The 21,650-nt window shown below is 55.4% G+C and overlaps 1 protein-coding gene across 4 annotated transcripts in view; it reads left to right on the forward strand.

Annotated features, from left to right (window-relative positions):
- The first annotated feature begins 4,195 nt into the window (after window positions 1-4,195).
- Window positions 4,196-21,650, forward strand: part of EXOC3L2 (exocyst complex component 3 like 2) — an 84,339-nt gene continuing 66,884 nt past the window's right edge. For 3 of the 4 annotated variants that reach the window (XM_082438634.1, XM_082438633.1, XM_082438635.1), the window contains exons 1-11: window positions 4,196-4,256; window positions 7,957-8,495; window positions 11,032-11,665; window positions 13,190-13,301; window positions 14,314-14,415; window positions 14,516-14,616; window positions 14,836-14,946; window positions 16,308-16,443; window positions 19,373-19,495; window positions 19,967-20,122; window positions 20,926-21,047. In XM_082438634.1, the coding sequence (XP_082294760.1) occupies window positions 7,973-8,495; window positions 11,032-11,665; window positions 13,190-13,301; window positions 14,314-14,415; window positions 14,516-14,616; window positions 14,836-14,946; window positions 16,308-16,443; window positions 19,373-19,495; window positions 19,967-20,122; window positions 20,926-21,047 (2,120 nt within the window). In that variant the 5' untranslated portion in view covers window positions 4,196-4,256; window positions 7,957-7,972. Of the gene's footprint in view, window positions 4,257-7,956; window positions 8,496-11,031; window positions 11,666-13,189; window positions 13,302-14,313; window positions 14,416-14,515; window positions 14,617-14,835; window positions 14,947-16,307; window positions 16,444-19,372; window positions 19,496-19,966; window positions 20,123-20,925; window positions 21,643-21,650 lie in introns of all 4 variants that reach the window. The other variant, XR_014256956.1, reaches the window with a different exon arrangement.

The following is a 21,650-nucleotide window of genomic DNA, read 5'->3' on the forward strand; positions in this document are numbered from 1 at the left end:
AGGGGGAGGGGCGGGCAGGGCGGGGCCGCCAAGACCCCGCCCCCTGCCGCCGGCACTTAAAGGCGCAGGCCAGGGCCGGCCGGGGGCTCTGGGGGCAGAGGCAGGTCTGGGCGCGTTGAGGGGGAGTGTGTTCTCATTGGAGAGTAGAGACTCACCGGAAGAGAAGAGAGAGAAACGCCAAGGCACAGCACCAGCGACGCAGAGAAAGATACTGAGAGACGCAGAGATAGAGAAGCTCAAAAAGAGAGAGACAAAGAGACACAGAGATAGAGAGACAGAGGTGGGGAGAAACACAGAGACACAGAGATGAAAAGACAGCCAAAGGACGGAGAGACCAAAAGACAGAGAAAGGCAGAAAGAGGGAGAAACGTAGGGAAAGAGAGACACATACAAAGAGAGTGAGAGATACAGAGACACAGAGAGCGACAGAGATTGACAGACCCACGCACGGAGACAGAGGGAGAGACAGAGATGCAGAGACCCGTGAAGAGAATGGAGACAGGACTGACAGAGAAGCACTCAGAGGCAAGAACCACGCAGGCAGCGCTGTCCACATTCTCTCTCCCAGCCCCCCTCTCCCCAGTCCAGGAAGCTCTGGGGACCGAGGGCTAAGGATGCTGGGGGGATGGTGTATGGGCGGAGCCACTGAGGAAGGGTGACCTACCTCTCTAGCAATGCTGCCTCCCACCTCCCAGAAAACTCCAGACCCCAAGGTTGTAGGTTGCAGTCTCCTCTCTTCTGCACCCCAGCTGGGGTCCCAGGACTCAGTCTGTCCAGCTCTGTGACTCAGGGCAGGCACTTGCTCTTTCTGGGCCTCAGTTTCACAGTCCATAAAGTGAGGGGGAGGATCTGCATGTTGCTTTCGTAGCGGGGCTGAAGTAGGTCCAAAGGAACTCGGTGCAGGTATTCTCCTGATGGGCAAACTGAGACCAGAGAGGTCAAGGGCGTTGCTGAGATCACACAGTGCCCTGGGAACCACGCATTCCCTCTAGATCAGGGTGGGATGAAAGAAAGAGGGGCATTGTCCTGGCCTTGGAGTCACACAGCCCTTGCATGGGACCTATGCCCTGCCCCTGCCTGTTTGAACATCTTCCTGAGCCTCAGTTTCCCTTTCTAAAAAATGGGTGTGAAAATAACAGCAGTGTGCTGGAGCCAGCTCAAGCAAGCTGACTTTTGAAGTCTCAGAGATTTTGGAACTGGTTTTTAAACAGCCATTATTAAAAATTAAATTATGCAAACATACAATTAAATTATATTTAAAACAAAGATAATAAATACTCAGCACATCCTCATTATTTTACATTTTACTCCTATGTGTGATCCTGTGGCTATTTACATCTATTGTATTCACATAGTGAAACTGCTATGTAAGGGGTGACTGCACATCTCTTCCTCCCAAAACGCTTTCAGTGATGTCATCCTGGTAGCTTGAAATTAGCCATGGTGGAATATTTACACCATGGAAATTGGCAAGTGCTACAAAGGAAGACTTTCCACCCTCATTCCCCAGAGAGCTGGTTGTTACACATTTACCAGTATATCACTGGTTGATACTATCAGCTACATCGACTCACAGAGGCTTCCTCTGTGCCAGGCTCTGAGCACTTTATCCTTTCTGCCACACCATGAGATTGGACCATCATTATCACCCCCACTTACAGAGGAAAAACAGCATGCTGAAGGTCACACAGCTGGTGAGCAGCAGGGCTGAGATTTGAACAAAAGTGTCGCCAAACTCCAGAACTTGGGCTCTTAACCACTACGGTCCCCTATCCCTGGATGGTAATAGCAGCAAAGTCTGTCTGCAACAAATTAATGAGACTATGTAAGTAAAGTGCTTCACGTGGGAACAGATTAGAATTTCTTAAATGGATGATATTATTATTCAGCAAATGGAGCCTGAGGAGTCTCAGGGAGGGTGGGAGGCAGAGAGGGAGGAGTTCAGGATGTTGTTCTAGAAGCTCTGGGATCTCAAGGGTTCTGCGGGATTAGGGGTGGGGTCTTGGGGTTAGGGGGCTGAATCAGCCCAATCCCATCCCAGCTCTAGCGCTGAGAGCTGCAGTTCTCCTAAACACCACACGGGGGCAGAAGATCACCTCCTTATACACGTTTGCCCACCACACTGCGGGGTGCACACTGGCTCCCCAGTTCCCAGTACTATCCCCACCCTATTTCCCAGATAGGGAGACTGAGGCTTAAAGAGGGGAGGCTATGACACGGATGAGCCTTAAAAAATTATGCTTAGGAAAAGAAGCATACAAAAGACCACTTATTGTATGATTCCGTTTATATGAAATACCCAGAATACGTAAATCCTTAGTGACAGAAAGTAGATTCAGGGTTGCCAAGGGCTGCGGGAGAGAGCGGAGTGGGGAACGACTGCTAACGGGTTACATGGATTTCTTTTTGGTGACAATGTTCTGGAATTAGATACTGGTGATGGTTGTCACAACCTTGTGAATGTACTAAAAACCACTGACGGGCTTCCCTGGTGGCGCAGTGGTTGAGAATCTGCCTGCCACCGCAGGGGACACGGGTTCGAGCCCTGGTCTGGGACGATCCCACATGCCGCGGAGCAACTAGGCCCATGAGCCACAATTACTGAGCCTGCGCGTCTGGAGCCTGTGCTCCGCAACAAGAGAGGCCGCGATAGTGAGAGGCCCGCGCACCGCGATGAAGAGTGGCCCCCGCTTGCCACAACTGGAGAAAGCCCTCGCACAGAAACGAAGACCCAACACAGCCATAAATAAATAAATTAAAAAAAAACAAACAAACCATCACTGCCAAAAAAAAAAAAAAAAACCACTGACTTACACACTTTAACAGGGTGAATTCTATGGCATGTGAATTCTATCTCAATAAAAAAATTAAGTTTAAAAAAAGAGGGAGAGATCCAACAGTGGCCACGGCCCATAACAGGCCACTTTGGTTCCAGCTCGGGCTGCCTTCCGATTACCACAGGTCCACACTGATTCGGGGAGGACATAACCTGTTTCTCCCCGTCCCCCAGGCCAGCAAACCAGCCCCTTCCCCAGGGCCCATTGTCCGGCAAATCCAATCCTTGAACTGAAGCCTTCAGACCTTGGAATCTTAACCCTTGATCCACTTATCCCAACCTAATGTCTACAGAGCCCTCGCTGGGGCTGGGGGATAGCAGTGATCCCTGAGCCCAGCCCCTGACCCCGATGTCAACCCTACCTCATCCCAACCCCAGTTTTGCTGAGGCAAGCGATCATTCTCTCAGGCCAAACACCTGGGATGCTACGCCTGAGCCCCCAAAGGGCCACCTACACCTAAAACCCAGCCTTCAAAGTCACCCTAATCCTGCATCTCACCCCATCCAACCCCCAACCCATTCCCAGTCCCAACAGACCTGCCATCTCTATCCCCGACTTCCAATCCTTAGCTCTGATCTATCCCCACTGGTGCAATCAGTTCACAGATCTTTACTGAGCACCTACTATGTGCCCGGCACGCATCTAGGGATAGCAGATGAACGTGGTAAGCAAAATCTGCTTTGAATTTATATTCAATTGGGACAGTCAGAAAATCTACCAGGGAGACAGAGCAATTTGATCATTTCAGATTGTAGAAGGTGCTATAAAGGAACTGGCAAATCAGAGCAATGTCCCCTGGGGAGAGAGAGTACAGGGCTGGCAGAAGTACTTTTGCTGGTCAGGGAATGTCTCCTTTGAGGAAAGGACTCTGGAGCTGAGATCTGGATGATAATGAGGAGGGGGGGTGCGTATGGAGACCTGGGGATGGGGGCTTTTAGGCAGAGAGAACCACAGTTCCAAAGTCATGCCCAGGGTCACCCCCTTAGGGCTCCAGTCCCAGCCCCTGGGCCCAGCAGAACCTCCCTTCATGTCTTTACCCCAGAGCAGGGAACGCAAGAGAGAGCTTCGGGCTCACATCCAGCATGGGGTGTCTCCAGCGGTACCCAGGATGGTGTTGTCACCTTGGGAGGTGTGAAGAGCAGGCGGGGGGGGCGGTACCAATTCCGGCCTGGGGTTGGGGGCTGAGGGTGGGGACCTGACTGCGGCCTTGTCCTTCTTCCCAGCCCAACCACAGCCTGGCCTAAAAGGGCAGACAGATAACAAGTCCTTCCCGCCCCTGGCCCCAGAGAGGGAGGGGTTTCCTGACAGGAAATTGACCTCCTCTAACCCCCCCCTCCTCAGATCCAAGCTCTCAGCAGTCCTGGCTGAAGTAGCCTCAGGACAGGACAGCAGCACGGACAGAGGGGCACTGACAAGGAGGTGAGTCTGTGGGAGGAGGGGGCAGGATTCACACGCCCCTGGGGCCCTCTGAATTGGGGGCTGGACCAGAATTTGGGAGAATGTGTGCCCTGAAGCCAGGAGAGGCTGGGGGCAAAGAGAAACTCTAGAGCCTGACCTCGGGAGGGTGCCAACCAGCAAGAGGGTGGCGGGAGGAGATGGGGGAGCAGGAGGAGGGTGCAGGGAAGACTTCGGGGACTCGGACGATCTAGGTTGCCAGGGAGCCATGGAGAGCTTGGAACCACCAAGGGAGAAGAGAGACAAGATGTCATCGGGTCGGAAGCTCTCTGAGTTCAGGTGGGAAGGCTGAGGCCAGAGAGGGATGGGCATTCTGCTCCATCCCCGGGAGATGGGGTCTTGCAGATGCAGCCGGAACAAGGCTTGGGATGCAGATGGAGCAGGAGATGGGATGAGGTTGGGAATGAAGATGTGGATGAGCCTGAAACAGGCTGGGCTGGTGACAGAATTGTTTGGGGGCAAGGTCTGGACTGCGGTTGTACTGGACACAATTTGTAAGGGCAGTTCCCTGATGCAGACACAGGACTGGAGGTGCTGACTTCTGCAAACAGGTCGGCTGGCCGGCAGAGGGTTTGGGACTTTGGGGAAAGGCTGGCAGTGAGGAAGAGGAGGAGGAGCCCAAAGAGGGAAGCTCTGGTGGCCAAGACATCCTGCAGGAGCTGGGAGGCTGGGGGCTTGAGGGATGCCTCGGAAGTGAGTCAGGGGCCGGGCACTGGGAGGCAGACGAGGGGGCTGGAGGGGGCAGGATGTCAGTTTGCAGAGGTGGGTATTGGAGCCAGGAAGGGGAAAGACGTCGGGGCCAGTTTTGGGAAAATGTTGCAGCCAGGTCTGAGGATGTTGGAAATGGTTTGAGGGGGGATCCAGTTTAGGGGTGGATATGGGAGCCAGCGTGGGAATGTCAAATCTAGCGTGGGTGAAAAAAAATCCAGTTTGGGTGATGTTGAATTCAATTGGAGGGAAATTGGAGGCCCCTGTTTTGAGGGGGAGGTGGACTTTTTTTTGGGGGGGATGATGGAGCCATTCTGGGGATTAGGCATGTGGAGGCCAGTTTGGAAGATGAAAGACAGAGAAATCAGTGTGTGAATAGTGTTTGTATGGGGAGGGGGGCTGGTATCGATTGCCCACAGCCAGGGGGGGTTCCAGGCAAGGGTTGCCATGGTGACTGCCTCCCTGGGGGATCGGGGACCATAGAGACTGGAGAGAGGCTGGGACAGTGTTTCTAGAAACAAGAGGCTTGAGAAACAACGGCTAAGGTGTAGAGGGTGAAGTCAGGGAGGAAAGAAGGGGCGTCCCCACCAGGAAAGGAGATGCTCTTGCCCATGGCTCAGCCAACTCAGGGCCCCTGCAGCATCAGCCTTCCTCCCAGGCCCCCCGTGCACTCCCACACCCACTGCCCCATCTTGACCCTGTCCCTAACCTGCTCAGAACCTGTCCCGGTTCAAAACAACCTATGTGTCCAGCCATAGGAGGATGTGTGAACAGCTGATACTTAACACAGATTGGTCATAGTCATACGGTGGAATAGTGTGCAGCACTTGATTAGTGCCACAGACACAGGCATGGAAAATCTCACATGTAAAATGTGAGGGAAAAAAAGCAAGATGCAGGGGATACCTGTAGTATGACAGTATTTATGGAGAGTTCGAAACCACGTAAAACAATACATTATTTCTGGACACCAGTCTGGGTAGGCAGGCACGGGGTCAAAGTCCGCTTGGACGGCTCTCCTTGGGAGAGGGCTAGAGTGGGCGGGATCAGGGATGGGCTTGGGGGGGCTTCAGTGCATTTGCAATGCTTGATTCTTAAAAAAAAAAAAAAAGAACCCAAAAGAGCAAACGCTTGCATTAGATGCAGCTAGGATCGTAAGCACAGGGGTGTTTATTAAATTTATTTTCTATACTTTTCTGAACATTTGGAATATTTCATCATTTTCAAAAGCGCCCTTCTATGGCTCCCAGTGCCCTCAGGAGAAAGCCCAAGCCCTTCCTTACGGTTTTCAAGGCCCTGCGTGGCCTGCTCCTTGCTCACCTCTCCGTTTTGACTTATCATTCCTCCTCTCCCACAAGGAATGAAGTCCTTGTCTCCTTCGTTTCCTGTTTAGCACCCACTCATTCCCAGAGTGCCTGCCCTGGGAGCTGGGGACACAGTGGTGGACACAGTGGACACAGGGGCAGCCCCGCCCCTGCCCTCTTGGGGCTCACAGCCCAGTGGGGGACACAGACCCATTCCCAGACAGTGATGACCCAGAGTGGGAGTTTCAAGGGGGGGTGCACCTGACTCAGCCTGGGCATCTGGGAAGAGGCAACATTGGGGCTGGGTCCTGAAGCCTGAATGGAACATGGAGAACAGACCTCCATGTATAAACAGATGCTGAAACCCAGAGGAGCCTGAGGTGAGGAGGAGGAGAAGGTGGGATAGTGCTGATGAGGTATACAGCTGGCAAGCAGGGGGGCCTGAATTTTATCTCGAGGGCACTGGGGAGCCATGGAGGGTTAAGAGAAGGAGGAGGGACAGGTCTGAGCCTTAACAAGGTCCTCCAAGGTAGACTGGAGAACTAGAGGCTGGAGATCAGGGAGGAGGCTGCAGCAGGGAAGCAGGAGGGGGCTTGGACTGGGGCAGGGGCCATGAAGAGGTAGGAGACAGGGATTTAGGAGAAGGAATGGGCAGGACTCGGGAAGCTTCGAGCTCCATGAGGGCAGGGACTAGGTCTGCCTTGGCCACGGCTGTGTCCTCAGTGCCTGCTCAGGGCTGGGCCCATGCAAATACCTAATCAGTTTGTGTGTGTGTGTGTGTGTGCGCACAAGTGTGTGTGTGTGTGTGTATGGGGATGTGTGTAAGGGGATGTGTGTGGTAAAATCTACATAACATTTACCATACTAACCATTTTAAGGTGTACAATTCAGTGGCATCTAGTACATTCACAATGTTGTCAACCATCGCCACTAATTCCAGAACATCTTCATCCCTCTAAAAGGAAACCCCGTACCAGTTAAGTGGTCACAGCCCAGTCCCCCTCTCCCAGTCACTGGAAACAACTAATCTTTCTGCCTCTATGGATTTGTCTGTTCTGGATATTTCCCGGTAAAATGTTTGCTGGAGGAATGAATGCGGTAGGGTAGAGGAGACAGGGGTACTGACTGGACAGGGGAGACGAAGCAGGTGCCCAACTGTGTGAACAGGACACATGGGTAGACGGTGGGGTGGGGCCTGGGTCCCCATGCAGTCTCTGCCCTTCGCTGGCTGTGCCACCGTGGGAAAGACCCTTCCCCTCTCTGAGCCTGTTTCCTCATGGAGTAGGAGGGTGCACTAAGATGATGAACACCCCTGGGCAGGACTAAGGTAGGGGAAGGGTCTGGACGCCGATACTCAGGGGAGAGAACCCGGGGTCTGGAATCTGACAGGCCTGGGTTTGAAACCCGACTTTGTCCCCGAATCACTGTGGGACCTTAGGCAAACACTTGTGCTCTTCTGAGCCTCAGTTTCCTCATCTGCAAAATGGGCATAGTGACATTACTCTCTTCATGAGATTGTGCAGATTCAAGGGGTAAGTAAGTGTTCAGACCAGTGCTCGGCACACATGCCCCAAAGTGCTGGGTACACAAAGGCACTGTCATCAATGCTACCCGTCATCAACACCACCGATGGTCCATTATTTTTTCCCCAGGTCCCCGCCTGTCAAAATGCCCATCCTGAAGGGTCTAGGGGTGGCAGACTCTAAGATGTCCCGGGCGGGGACACTGCCCCTGAGGTCCTCTCGGAACCCCTTTGAGGAAGCTTCAGGGCTGGAAGAAGAGGAGGCTGGGGAACGGGAGACCCTGCCCAACGGAACATCATGTCGCCGCCGTGCCACCCTGGAGAAGCTGGCAGGCCTGGCCCCCTTCCGGCTGGGCAGAACCCCTGGCCGGCGGGCGGGCAGCCCTGGGGACGGGCAGCCTCGCTCTTTCCTGGGCCGTGTGCTGACACCGGGGATCCGCAGGAGCTCAGCAGATTTTGGCCTCCTGGCCAGGCTCCAGGGGGCCCGAGCCCACGGCGACGAGGAGGCGGCTGGGGAGGCTGCGCGGAGACTGGCCTTCCTGAGACTGGGGCGCGGGCCCAAGCCCCGGCGCGCGTCACTGGCTGAGAGGGTGGTGCCCGCAGGCGAGGCGGCTCCCGAGCCCCCGCCCAAGGTCCCGGAGCCCCCAAAGATGAAGGAGCCGTTGTCAGGTGAGTCGCGAGCCCTGGCCCAGACCCGGGAGAATCACGGTGTCTCCACCCGTGACCCCATCGCCATTCGCATCTCCAGCTTCCATCTGCCCACCTCCATGGACACGGCCAGCCCGTCCCCGCTGCGGTCCTAATCTCCATCACCAAGCTCCAGCCTCAGCCCCGTGTCCACCCCCAGCCCAATCTGTCCCTCTCTCTATCTGCCTTCAACCTCGTCCCCTTGTCCGACGACAAACAAATGACCAACTTTGGTCTCATCTCCTCCAATCCCCTCCCTGTCCCCAGTTTCAACCCTCTTTCCATTACTATCCTCAAATTCAACCTCAATCCCATCTCCTTTCAAAGCTGCCTCTTCCAGCTTCTGGTGCTTTGCTGGCAATCTTTGGCGTTCCTTGCCTTGTAACTGCATCCCTCCCACCTTCCATCCACACATGGCCTTCTCTCTGTCTTCACATCATCTTCTCCTCTGTGCATGTCTATCTTGGTGTCCAAGTTTCCCTTCTTAGAAGGACACCAGTCATAATGGATCAGGGCCCACCCTATGACCTCATTTTAACTTGCTTACCTCTGTAAATTACCTATTTCCAAATAAGATCCCATTCTGAGGTACTGGGGGTTAGGACTTCACATATCTCTTCTTCTTGGGGTGGGGGACAAACACAGTTCGACTCAACACCACCCCTGTTGCATCCTCAACCCCAATACTACCCCAAACCCCACTGTCTTCCTCAATGCCTTTTTGGTTTCCAGCCATACTTATTCCAACCCCATCAGCCACCGCCACCTGGGGCACATCCGCATGCTTATTCCCAATCCATCCCTTTCGCCAAATGCCATCTTTAACCTCATTGCTATGCCCAACACCATGACAACCGCCAACTGGTCCAGTCCCATGCCATAGCTCGTTCCTCTACTCCCATCCCATCCTCAATCCCATCCCTGTGTGCAGCTTCAACCCTTTCCCCTCTTCAGTCTCACTCCCGACCCCCAACCCCAGGTCCATCTCAGCGTCCCCCTTCAACCCCATGCACCTCCCCAACTTCCTCATTCAGTCCCAGTCACACTCCCAGCCCCCACTTTCAGCCTTAACCCCAAACTCAACCTCTTAACCCCGTCTCCACACCCATCCCGAGTCTCAATCCTAACCCCCCCATTTCCAACCTCCAACTTCAACTGTCCACATTCCTAACCCCAACTCACGTCCAGACTTCTTCAAACTCACCTCCATCTCTACCTTCTTTCTATCCTCAACTTTCACCTAAACTCATCTCCAAGCCCATCCCTACCCCAAACTCCAGATGACATTCTCAATTCCTTTCCCATCTCCCTCTTCAGATTTCAGCCCCAACCTCACCCTAATCCTAAACTCCCTCATCCCAGCCTCCACCTTCATCCCCATCCTCTTCTCCAGCCCCAGCCCTGCCCAATCCCCGCCTTCCTTCAACCCTATCCCCTACCCTGTCTCTATCCCCCCACCCCCATCCCCACTCCTACCCTCCCCCCATGGACAGCTCTTGCTGCCCCATCGTTGGAGAGCCCTTCCTTCAACCTGATGCCCTCCACATCCTGCGCCAGAAGCTATTTCAGCCCCTGCTCCCTAGGGACTGGGAGGGCACCACAGGGAGGTGAGAAGGGAGTGATTCAAGCCCCCGCCTTCTGGAAACGGATGGGCAGAAATAGCACTGGCCAGGAAATAGTTTCTCTGCCAGGGAGGAAGTGGAGGGGGCTGGAGGTGTTGGGGGTAACCCTGGGCCACTGGGACCCTCTGCCTTCACTCAGAGGCCTCCCGAGCCCATGACTCCCCTCTCCTGGGGGAGGGTGAAACCATCAGAGAGCCAGGTCACCCCTATAGTTGTCCCCACCCCCGAAAGACCCATCTCTGGTCTTCATACCCTCTTCCCACCTCCATGCCCCCACCTTGCCCCCCAGTCCACTGGCTCTCTCCATCCCTCACCCCCTTACCTGGCTCCCACTGTCCTCCCTTGGCCGCCCCACTTCCTCTGATGCCTTTTTTTGACCCTGATGCCCTTTTTCTATCCTATCCGCCCTCAACTCCCCTAACTCCTCCCCACATCCTCACCTACGCCCTGATACTCTCTTCCTAGCCCTGAGCCCTTACCCCAAGCCCTAACCCTTTCCTTCTTCCTCATTCCCTTAACCCCACTTCCTCTGACTCCTCCTCTCATCTTATCCTCTTCCTAATCGGACACCCTTTAATCTTTTGACCTCCTTCTTATATCCAGACTCCTTCTCCCGTCGCCAAACCCCCTTTTCCCTTCCCCAACCCCCTCCTGTCCCCTCCCCCTTGTCCTGGCTCTTCCCCTTGCTCCCTCCTCCATCTCCTCCCCCTCCCTTCTCCTAGGCCCCTCACCTGACACCCTTCTCTCTTCCCCTTCTCCTGAAATGCCCCCACATCCCTCTCTGCCCCCCACCTCTCCCCCTCCCCGACCCTCTTCCCCTTGCCTCCTACCCGTTTCCCTTCTTCGCCCCCTCCGCCCGGTTTTCCAGCCCCTGATCTCCCGCTTTGCGCCCACAGTGCTGGAGATCCTGAGCTTGATCCAGCAGCGCGAGCTCGCGCGGGCCGACGAGCACATCTTGGAGCTGGAGGCTGAAGAGCTGGCGTCGTCGGGCGGCGGCGCGCCCGGCCCGCCCAAGGCCGAGGGCGCGGGCGGGGGCCGCCGGGCCCGGGACGTGGCTCTGCTGTACGAGGCCCTGCAGCGCGAGATGTGGGCGCTGGTGCGCGAGACGCTGGCGGGCCTCGGGCCGGGCGCAGGCGCCGGGGCGGGCGCCGTGGCGCAGCTGGGCCAGGTGCTGGTGCAGGAGGAGGCGGCCGACGGGCGCCGGGGACCCGAGGCGGCCCGCAAGCTGCGCGCCCGCTGGGCGGAGGCGGTGGCGCGTGCGGCCCGGGAGCGCCTGGAGGCGGCGGCGCCAGGGGCGCCCGGGGGCCTGGCCGGGCAGCTGGAGGCGCTGCGGGGGCGACTGCTGGAAGATATGGGCGTGGTGCGGGGCCGCCTGGCGCCCTCCTACCCCGCCGGCCTGGGCGCCTTCGGCGTCTACCTGCGCGGCTACCACGGCGCGCTGGCCGAGTGGATCGGGGCCGCCGCCCGCCGGAGGCTGCAGTTGGCCGACCGCTACGCGCTGCTGCACTGGCACAACCAGGTGTACCCCAGGTGAGCGAGGGCCTAGGGATCGGCTGCCCCAAGGTCGCGTAGAACCCTCGCTCCCCACCACTCCCTCCAGCCCCGGCCCCTTCAGAACCTAAGGACGCTCGCTCCTGGACCTTCATTCCTAGAACCTTAATATCGTTGACCCTTCCAGCTCAGCACTGGTGACATTTACAGTCCGAGAATCTTAGCGCTCTCCACGCTTCCCGCGCTAGAACCTCAGCAACAGGGATACTTCTGATCCTAGAACCTTACCACCCGCCATCCTTCCGGTCCTAGAATCTTAGCATTGTTGACCCTTGCGGTCCAAGAATCTTTAGAATCATCAACACTCTCAGAATCTTAGCACTGCCCACCCTTCCAGTCCTAGAAACTTAACACCAATGACCCTTCTCATCCTAAAATCTTGGCACTGTTGGCCCTTGGAATTCTAGAACCCTTAACACTGCTTTCGCCTTAGACCCTAGGGCACAAGCGCCGATGACTCTTCCAATCTTAGAACTTTAGAACTGATGACAATTTCAATCCTGGAACGTTAGCGCCAATGAGCCTTCGAATCCTAAATCTTAGCTTCATCCCCCCTTTGGATCCTAGAACTCTGACACAGTTGGTCCTTCCAGTTTTAGGATGGTAGCACTTCTGGTCCCTTGAACTCTATAATCTTAGCATCTAGAACCTGAGTACCATTGATCCTCCCAGTCCTAGAATCCTATAACCATCGAGCCTTTGGATCTTAGAACACTGCCATTCTTGTGGCTGGGGTATGGAGTACGGTGATCAGCTATGACTGGGTCCCTACAGGCTCCAGGGAAAAGGGAGTTAGCCACACCCGAGCCACACGTTGGAGGGTGAGGGAGTGGGTGACTCCTCATCGAAATCAGGATGCTGTCACCAGAAGAATGGGAGGGCAACAGCTACCAACACTGACCTGTCCAGATCCCATTTGGGAATATATGTTCATGACACTCACATGCCATCCATGAGAGATGGAGGCGGGATAGAGAGCCTGGAATGGTGAGACATGAGTTAAGTCTGATTTGCAGGGAGATGGGGCTTCTGGCTGAGAGGATGCCATGAGCAAAGGCCTGGTGTGTGCAGGGGTGGTGGGGAGGTGTGGGGAGAGTGATGGCACGGCACAGGCCGGGGCATGCAAGAGGGTAGAGGCAGGGAGTGAGGGCTGGAGTGGCGAGGCTTCCAAGGCTAGGTGAGGACGTAGGGACTAGGGGCGGAGGTGGAAGGGAGCTTCTGTCTGGTGAAGCTCTTGCGTGCCAGGTCATAGAGCCTGGACTTGACCCCTACGAGTCTTGCCCGGACACCATCCATCAGGGAGCTGACTCAGGGAACTGGAGCCAGGGGAGCAACAATTCCAGAGACTTCCTTTGAGGGATGAGCAAAGCTGGCCCCGAGAGAGGAAGGGAGAGGCCCAGGTCACAAACACACAGGCTGTGAAGGGATGGGGGTGGGGAGGGGTTCAGCTGCCCAGCCCCACCTCTCACAGACCACCCCCCTGTTTCCTACCCCCACCCCCAGAGAGGTCCTAGGTCTGGTGGACATGGTCGCCCTGGAAAATGGGGAGCTGGGGCCCCTTCTGTCCCCCGGCACCCTTCGTGGCTTGGAGGATGAATGTGTCACAGACGTTAAGGTACCTGGAACTTGGCTTTGCTGATTAGGGAGCGGGAGGCACTCTGCAGAGAGGGAGGGGTCACACTGAGCTTGGGGGCCTCTCCCTGCCCCCTTTCCCTATTTCCATCTCCCCTTGCCCTTTATGGACTTCCGAGTTCTGTCCAAAAGACATAGAAATGTAAGTCCATACTGATCACTTCTGTCTTATGTTCAGTGTACCCAAAGCACCCAGCCGGGCGTGGAGACACTCAGTAAAGGTTCAATACATTCAGACACTTCAAATCTTACAGCAAGAGAGAGTCAGTCACAGAACCTCAGCTCGCAGACTCAAAAACTCACAGAAGGAGGGCATCAAAGCATCTCTGCATATAAGCAGGGCTGATAGTAAACACGGTTAATTAATAACTGGCCGGGCACAGGCACCGCTGAGCAGAATGGCCCAAGCTGTAAACAGCCATCCCAGCCACAGGAGTGTTTCTGGTCTAAAAGCCAGTCCTGCCCCAGCCACAGAAATTAGTATCTTTGCAACTTGAGAGCTCTGAATCTGAGGACCAAACAAGTCTACATTCTCAGGCTCACTGAATTGAAGACAACATAGGACCAGAGAATCAAGAGATGTATAAACCTTAGAATCCTAGACACTTGGAATTCTTGAATCACAGAATTTGGAAATCGGAAAGAATTGTCTTGCAGACCTGAGAGCAGAGTCTTAGAATCATCAGATAATGAGAGAATAAGCCCTTAAACCCTCTGGCTATTAGATGGAGGAGGCTTAAAACCACAGACTCAATATCAAGTGCCAAATTGTAGACTTAGGAATGGAAGGGGCTGGGGAAGTTTTCTGGTCCAGGCTGTCTCCCCAGCGTTACCTTGATGAGCTCACAGGCAGAATCCAGACCTGCTGGGGGCTAAGGGGCGGGATGGGGGGGTGGGGGGGAGCGGGGAAGAGGGGGGAATCGCGGTGTGAGAAAGGGAGGGAGAGGCTCTCAGGGACTCTGACTCCTGCCTCTCCCCCCACTTCCCCACTCCAGGCTCAGACACGGGCGGCCCTGCTTCGAGTGCTGCAGGAGGACGAGGAGCACTGGGGAAGTGCGGAGGACCGGTCCAGCAGCCTGGCACAGGATGTGTGTGAGGTAGGGGGCGGGGAAGAGGACGGAGAATCCGCTGGATGGCGACCAGTGGGAAGGTGGGACCTCACCTCCTCATCACTTCTCATCCCCCCGGACCATGCAGCTGCTGGAAGAGCACACAGAGCGAGCGCCCCGCATCAGCCAGGAGTTTGGGGAGCGGATGGCCCACTGCTGCTTGGGGGGGCTGGCAGAATTCCTGCAGAGGTATGGAGGGCTGGGGGGGAAGGGCGCAGGGCTGGGGTGGCGGTGGGGCATCTGGACCCGGGAGCCAGCAGAGAGAGGAGAGATGAAAGTGAATCAAGTCAGAATGGGCAGGGGCGCCTCTGTGGGGATCACAGGCTTTGCTGGGCTGAGTGCCCAGCCAGGGACCCTTATCCAGCGGTGCTCCATCTGTCTACCATCCTCCCTTTCTCCTCCCACCAGCTTCCAGCAGCGCGTAGAACGATTCCATGAGAACCCAGGAGTCCGGGAGCTGCTACCCGACACCTATATCAGCAGGACCATCTCCCTGGTCAACTGTGGGCCCCCCCTGAGGTAAGAGCACCCCCAGTGTGTGGGCGAGAAGGCCAGTCCTGGGTGACAAGCTGAACTGGGGTGCCTGGATCCTGGGTGGGGATCGCAGAGCTAGCCCCGAGCGGCATATACAGGGGACCTTAGAAGCATAACACCTGGGACTCCTGGAAAGAACCGTAGCATCACAGAGCACTAGAATTATAGAGTAATCAGAACCTGGGAGTGTTACAATTACAGGAACCTAGAAGCCAGACTCTAGGGATTACATATTTTTAAACATTTTTATCTTATAATACTTTCCTTGTATAGTTGATTTAGCATGCTGTGTTGATTTCTGCTGTACAGCAAAGTGATTCAAGTCATATTACTTTACCTTTTTATTAACTTATTTTTAATTGAATTTTCAAAATTGGGAATGCATTCAAGATACAATAAGGCACACAGTGAAAAGCCTCCCTCCCCCACTCCTTCCCTGCGGTTATTGCTAATGTCTCACATATCTTTCCAGGGGTATTTGATACATTTACAGTAAATATGTGTAAATAAGTGTATATATGCATAGACACACTTCATGCATATGCATAGATACCATGCATATGCATATTTCATAATATACAAGTAAATCTATTACTATGTGCATACATATTATTTCTATTCCTTTAAAAAAAAATACAAGTGGTAGAATATTGAACACACTCTGTCCTTTTCCATTTAACACCTTGGAGATCTTTCTGTTAGCGCCTGAAGAGTTCCCACCAGCTTCTTTTTTATCTTTTATAGCTGAACTGTCTTCCACTGTTTGGATGTGCCATCGTTCATTTAATCTGTCCCCAGTGGATGGACAGTTGCCTCCACTCTTTTGTAGAGAAAAACCTGGCACATCTGTCAACTCCCACAAGTGTGGGGACCAGGGATACATTCTCAGAAGGGGATCTGCTGGGATTTGGGCAGGAAGTGCCCAGTTGCCCTCCAAACCAAGTTATTCTCCTTTCAGTGATGGAGAGGGTCATCAACTGTCACAATGACAGAAGATGAGAAGGGTCGAATTTTAGAATTACAGTCCTTTAGAAGCACAAACTTTTAGGATGGAAGCATCCCCACTCTCACCCAGAGAGCAGCAAAACAGACCCCTTCCTCCCAACTCCATCCCCCAGACTCCCAGCCACTCCACAGAGCCCCCCAACCCCCAACCCTCCAGACATCCCCTGATATTTCCCAGCCCCCAGGCCCCCCCACCCAGAGCCCCTGACTTCCCCCAGCTCCCCATCTGACCTGTCGCCCCTGTGCCCCACAAAATAGGGTCCGTCTAATGGGAGACAGGTCCAGGCAGTTGGGCTGAGATGTTGAGGCTCCTTGACTTTCGGCTCCACTGATCCCCACAGGGCTCTGGCGGAGCGCCTGGCCCGGGTGGGACCCCCTGAGAGTGAGCCGGCCCGGGAAGCAGCAGCCAGCGCTCTGGACCGAGTGACCCGACTCTGCCACCGCATCCTGACCGACCTGCTGTTCCAGGAGCTGCAGGTGAGAGAGGCAGTGGGCTGGGTGGGGCCGGGGCCAGGACAGGGGAGTGCCCCCGCCCCATCCTGCAGTTCCTTTCAGCCCATGACTCAGTGTTCGGGAAGCAGAGGGGGTGTGGGGGGGTGATGGCCATGTCTGGGCCGTTTAGGGGGACGGGGGGGCACAGGAAGGAAGAGGTGGGAGGATATGGTCAGGGGGAGGACAGAGAGCCATCAGCACGAAGGGGCCTAGGGGACTGGGTGTAGCCCCTCCTCACTGAGGTCCTCCAAATCCCTGCCCAGCCTCTCCTAGACCCTAGGGCCTCATTCACTCATCCCCGGGGTCCTGCACATGCCCAGAGGGGACTAGGTTCAGAGGTGGGTGAGAGCGGGGTGAGGAGCTGGTGGGAGTACCCGGGAATGGAACTGAGAGGTGTGCATGTCCCTGGCTGTAATTCATGCTCAATCCACATTGTTCGTCGGGTTGTGTCCCACCTCTGCTTAGAACCGTCCATGGCTCCCAGCTCACTTAGGGCAAAAGCCAAAGTCCTCCCTGTGGCCCCCAAGGCCCACAGGGTCTGCCCTTTCCCTCTCTGACCTCATCTCCTCCCACTTCCCTCCTTGCCCCTTGCTGCTCCTTAAGGTGTCAGACACATGCCAACCTCAGTACCTTTGCACCTGTTCCCTCTGCCTGGACTACTCTTCCCTCAATAGCCACAAAGCTCCCTCTCTCACCTCTTTCAAGTTTTGACTCAAATGTCACCTTCTCAGAAGGACCTCCCCTGACTGCCCTATTTAAAATAGAAGCCCCTGAGATTCCCACATGCCCACCCCCCCGCCCCGCCACTCTATTTGTCTCCAAAGCACTTATCACCACCTGCCAGGCTATATCCTTTGCTTTTTTTTTTTTTTTTTTCCAATCTGTCTCCTCCCATTGGAATGTCAGCTTCTCAAGGGCAAGGATTTGTTGGAATGTTTCTAAAATAACTTTTCTATTATGGAAAATTTCAAACATACACAAAAGTAGGCAGAATGACAGAATGACCTCTTGTGGACTGGCTCCAGCAAGTATCAACTCCACCTCTCGCCCCACCTCTCCTGCCCACTGGATTCTTTTCAAGCACATCTTTGGCATCCTGTCATCATCCATCAACACTTTAGACTGTATCTCCAAAAGATAAGGAACCCAGCCTTTTTAAACAAATGTAAACGCAATGCCATTTTCCTACCTAACAAATGGAACAATCATTCCTTAATATCATCAAATATCAGATCAGAATTCAGAGGCCCCCAAGTGCTTATAATTATCAAGCGCTTGGAGTTTTGTTTATCTCCTTTTGTGCTGTGTCCCCAAGCATTCTCTAATGTATCCCCAGTGATCCACCCAGGGCTGGGCCACAGGAAGGGTTCAGAGAGTGTTTGTTGAATGACTAAATGGACAAGCATGGGAATGAAAGTAAGCGAGTGTTGGGGGGAAGGGGGTACAGTCTTTGTTCCAGGCCTGGCTGTACTGCTTCCAGGTAGGGGGACTTAGGCAAATGGCTTTCCTTTTGGGGGTCTATGTTTGCTCATCTGGAAAATGGGCCCAGGAATTCCAGGCTTCTCAGATGGCTGTGAGGAAGCAATGGGCTTGTGGCCATAAAGTACTTAGCTTGGGTCCTGGCCCTCGGGTATTGGCCATTAGGGAACTTCATAAATGTACAGAGTTTACAGCAACAGCAACACGTCCTGAGCTGAGTGCTGTACCAAGAGCGGCAGCTCATTTGATTCACACCTGCTTTCCAACAGAAGCCCACAGGCCTCATTTTTGGAGGTTCAGAAAACTGGTCTACTATGGGATGAGAAAGCAGGAAGGGAGTGCTGGGCTGAGTGGGATAGGAACCTGCTTCAGAACCCCATGGACACCAACCCCAGAGGTGTCCGGGCACCTCGTGCTCCCAGTGTCCATCCGACGGCAGCATCTCCCCCTCGCTCCTCCCAGCCTCCATCTGAGGGACAGACCCACTGCCCATCCCACCTCCAGGATCCAGCTGCCTCCCTCCCCTCCCCCCACTGGTGGCCACTTACTACATCCTATGAATCTGCCACCTGCGTTCTCCTTCCCCCTCCTCATCCCTTCTCACCCCTTCCCCTCCTTCCAGACCCCCCATTTCTGCCTCAGTCTTGCCCCCTCCCAGCCATCTCGGTGAAGCACAAAGCTGACCCTCTCCCTCTTCTGCTTAGAACCTGCCAGGGATCCCCAGTGCCCTCAAGAGAAATCTGGGGCTCCTCCCAAGCCCAGGAGGCCTGTGTGCTCTCCTAGGTTCACCTGACCAGCCCCATCTCTTCACTGGGCAGTCATACAGCACCCCCCATCCCCCTGATTAGACGGGTCCTAGCTTGGTTTAAAGCTCTGCTCTCTCTGTCTTGAAGTTCTTAATACTTTTTGAACAAACGGTCTCCCATTTTCATTTTTGCATTGGGCCCGTGAGTTATATAGATGGTCTTGCCAGCCACACTGACCTTCTTTCTGGTCCTCAGACCCGCAAGCCCATCTGAAATCTGAACCTTCTTCACACTGGCTTTCCCCTGGGATTGAGCCACTCCCTCTCCCACCGCTCACTTGGCTAACAGTGACCATCTTCCTGGCCTCAGCTCTGGTGCCCCCTCCTCCGGGAAGCCCTCCTTGACTCTCTATGCTGACTCAGGCTGGGCTTCCTAAACCCCTGGGCTCCCTCTTTCCAGCCGTGGCCACTCTGAGTGGTCACTGTCTGGGGAACGGGTCTGTCTCCTCTTCTGGAGGAGAGCCTCAGGAGGGCAGGGCTGGACTGTCTCCGCACTGCTGTGTCCCCAGCACTGCGCAGCCCTGGTTCAGCTCGGAGCAGCGTTTTGGGAACAAATGTTGAATTGATCTGTGAAGAAAGAGGGCGGAAGGGAGGCGAACTGTGACCCTCTGCCCACTCTGTCCCACCCAGCCGCACTTCAGCAAGCTGATGCGCAGGAAGTGGCTGAGCAGCTCGGAGGCCCTGGATGGCATCGTGGGCACGCTGGGCGCTAAGGCCCTGGCACTGCGCAGGATGCAAGATGAGCCTTACCAGGTGCGTCTGCTTGTGCGGGGGAGGGACGCAGGGTGGAACGCGGCGCCGGTGGGGGGAGAGTGGGAGAGCGGAGCTAGAGCGCTCAGAGGGGAGAGACCCCTCCTAGGTGGGGAGAAGCTCTCTCAGGGCGAGATAGGTGGCGCTCTACCTGGGGTCTGCGCGGAGGGTGCCCGCGGATACCGGGGTGTAGCGCGGGGTGCTGGCGGGATTGCGGCCTCTGGATGGTGGAGGTCCGGAGAAAGCGGAGAGGGCTGGGATGGGGCACCCTTTGGGGGCCGGTGGGGGAGGGTCCGCGAGCTGATTTGGGGGGGGCAGGACAGGGATCACCCACTGGGAGCCGGGAGGGCCGACGGCGGCTGGGGGTGGGCAGGAGTTCCCGTTGGGTGTCCGGAGCAGGAGCGGGCGGGTGGGAAGCGGGGAGGGGGGGCTCACCGGCGGCTCACACCCCCTCGCGTCTTCCCGGGTCCCCAGGAGCTGGTGGCCGAGCTGCACCGGCGGGCGCTGGTCGAGTACGTGCGGCCCCTGTTCCGCGGGCGCCTGCGCTGCGGCTCCGCGCGGACCCGCAGCCGCGTGGCCGGCAGGCTCCGGGAGGACGCGGCGCAGCTGCAGAGGCTGTTCCGACGGCTGGTCAGTGCGGCCCGGGGGCGGGGGGCTCCGAAACTACGGAAAACCCTGGCTTCCGGAATCCCCAGACTCGATAGCCGGGGGCGGGGGCTTAGGATAAGACCCTCACCCAATTTGCAGCCAATAGTAACACTCTGATCTTCGCCCTCTGAGGGTAAAAATTGGCTTTCTAACTGAAAGAGAGAGCGCTCTGGGCGCAAATGAAGAGAAAAATGGTCCCTATGCCTTGTTGTGGGGATTAGATAAATCCCATTAAAAGGGCTTAGGACCTAAACATTAGCTATTATTATGAGCACAGACAGTCGCTAAATGCAAGAGAAACTCGGAACCTTAGCGTTCCCAAATCCAAGCATTTAAAAATCAGCAAATCTTATTTGTACCCAGTTGTAATGAGCTGGACGGGAAGGGTCTCACTCGGCCGCTATTCCAGGAGTTTCTAACCTAGAGTCCTTGGAATTTTCTTTTTAATTTTGGGGGAGATAATTGTAGAGTCACATGCAGTTATACGAAAGAATGCAGAGAGATCGCTGGCATACCTTATGCAGTTTCCCCCAATGGTAACATTTTGCAAATTTAGAATAGGTTTTGAGGGGTGTCCCCGAGCCCCAAAATATCTGCAAAACTGGGAGTAGGTTATATTATGGATTTTTCTTCAAATTTCCAAAGGTTCCAGATAACCTCTGACTGCAGTCTGCCCTCTGCCCGGTTTTACGGACGAGAAAACTGCCAGGCGAGGCGAGGCCTTGGGAGGCTGTGGGTTTCGAGGGGGTGGGTGTTGAGTGTGAGTCCGGGGTCTTCCCCTGCAGGAATCCCAGGCCTCGTGGCTGGACGCCGTGGTGCCCCGTTTGGCCGAAGTTCTGCATCTGGAAGACACGCCCAGCATCCAGATGGAGGTGGGGATGCTGGTGCGGGACTACCCAGACATCAGGTGAGATCCCCGCCCCCACGCCGCCTTGGTTCCTTTTTGCCCGCGCTGCCGCCAGGCCGAGGTCTCCCGGCGAGCCTTGGCATCCGTCCCTGCGTTTCCTGCCCCTTGGGCGAGGGAGGGAGGCGGCGAGCGTGTCTGACGGCCGTTTCCTGCTGGAACCAGGGCATTATTAATACGATTTCCCTCCTTCTCCTGCCGCCGCCGCCGTCGCTGCCGCCGCCGCCGCCACCAGGGCTCGCAAACAAACAAGCAGTCACAGGAAGCCCAGGGCAGGGGGGCGCGGGGCCGCCCGGCGGCAGGAAGGGCCGGCCCAGCGGGGGAGCCGCGGGGGACACGGGGACACGCACGGGCACACGGGCGCACACGCACTGGGACAGTGGCAGGCGCCGTTCAGATCCTGATGGACCATTTCCTTTCTCTGTGATCCTCTCTGAGCCCCCGTTTCCTCTTCTGATCTATGGGGACAATAATACTCTTTTCATAGGATTATTGGGGGCTGATTAATCATCATCCGTGGTGACAGCAGTAACAATACCAATTCTTGCTTATTGAGTTCTTATGTCAGACCTAAGAAAGCATCTTACATACCCACTCTGTAAGTAA

This window comes from Balaenoptera physalus (genome assembly GCF_965194825.1).
Source record: "Balaenoptera physalus genome assembly, chromosome: 19".
Taxonomy (NCBI): Eukaryota; Metazoa; Chordata; class Mammalia; order Artiodactyla; family Balaenopteridae; genus Balaenoptera; species Balaenoptera physalus.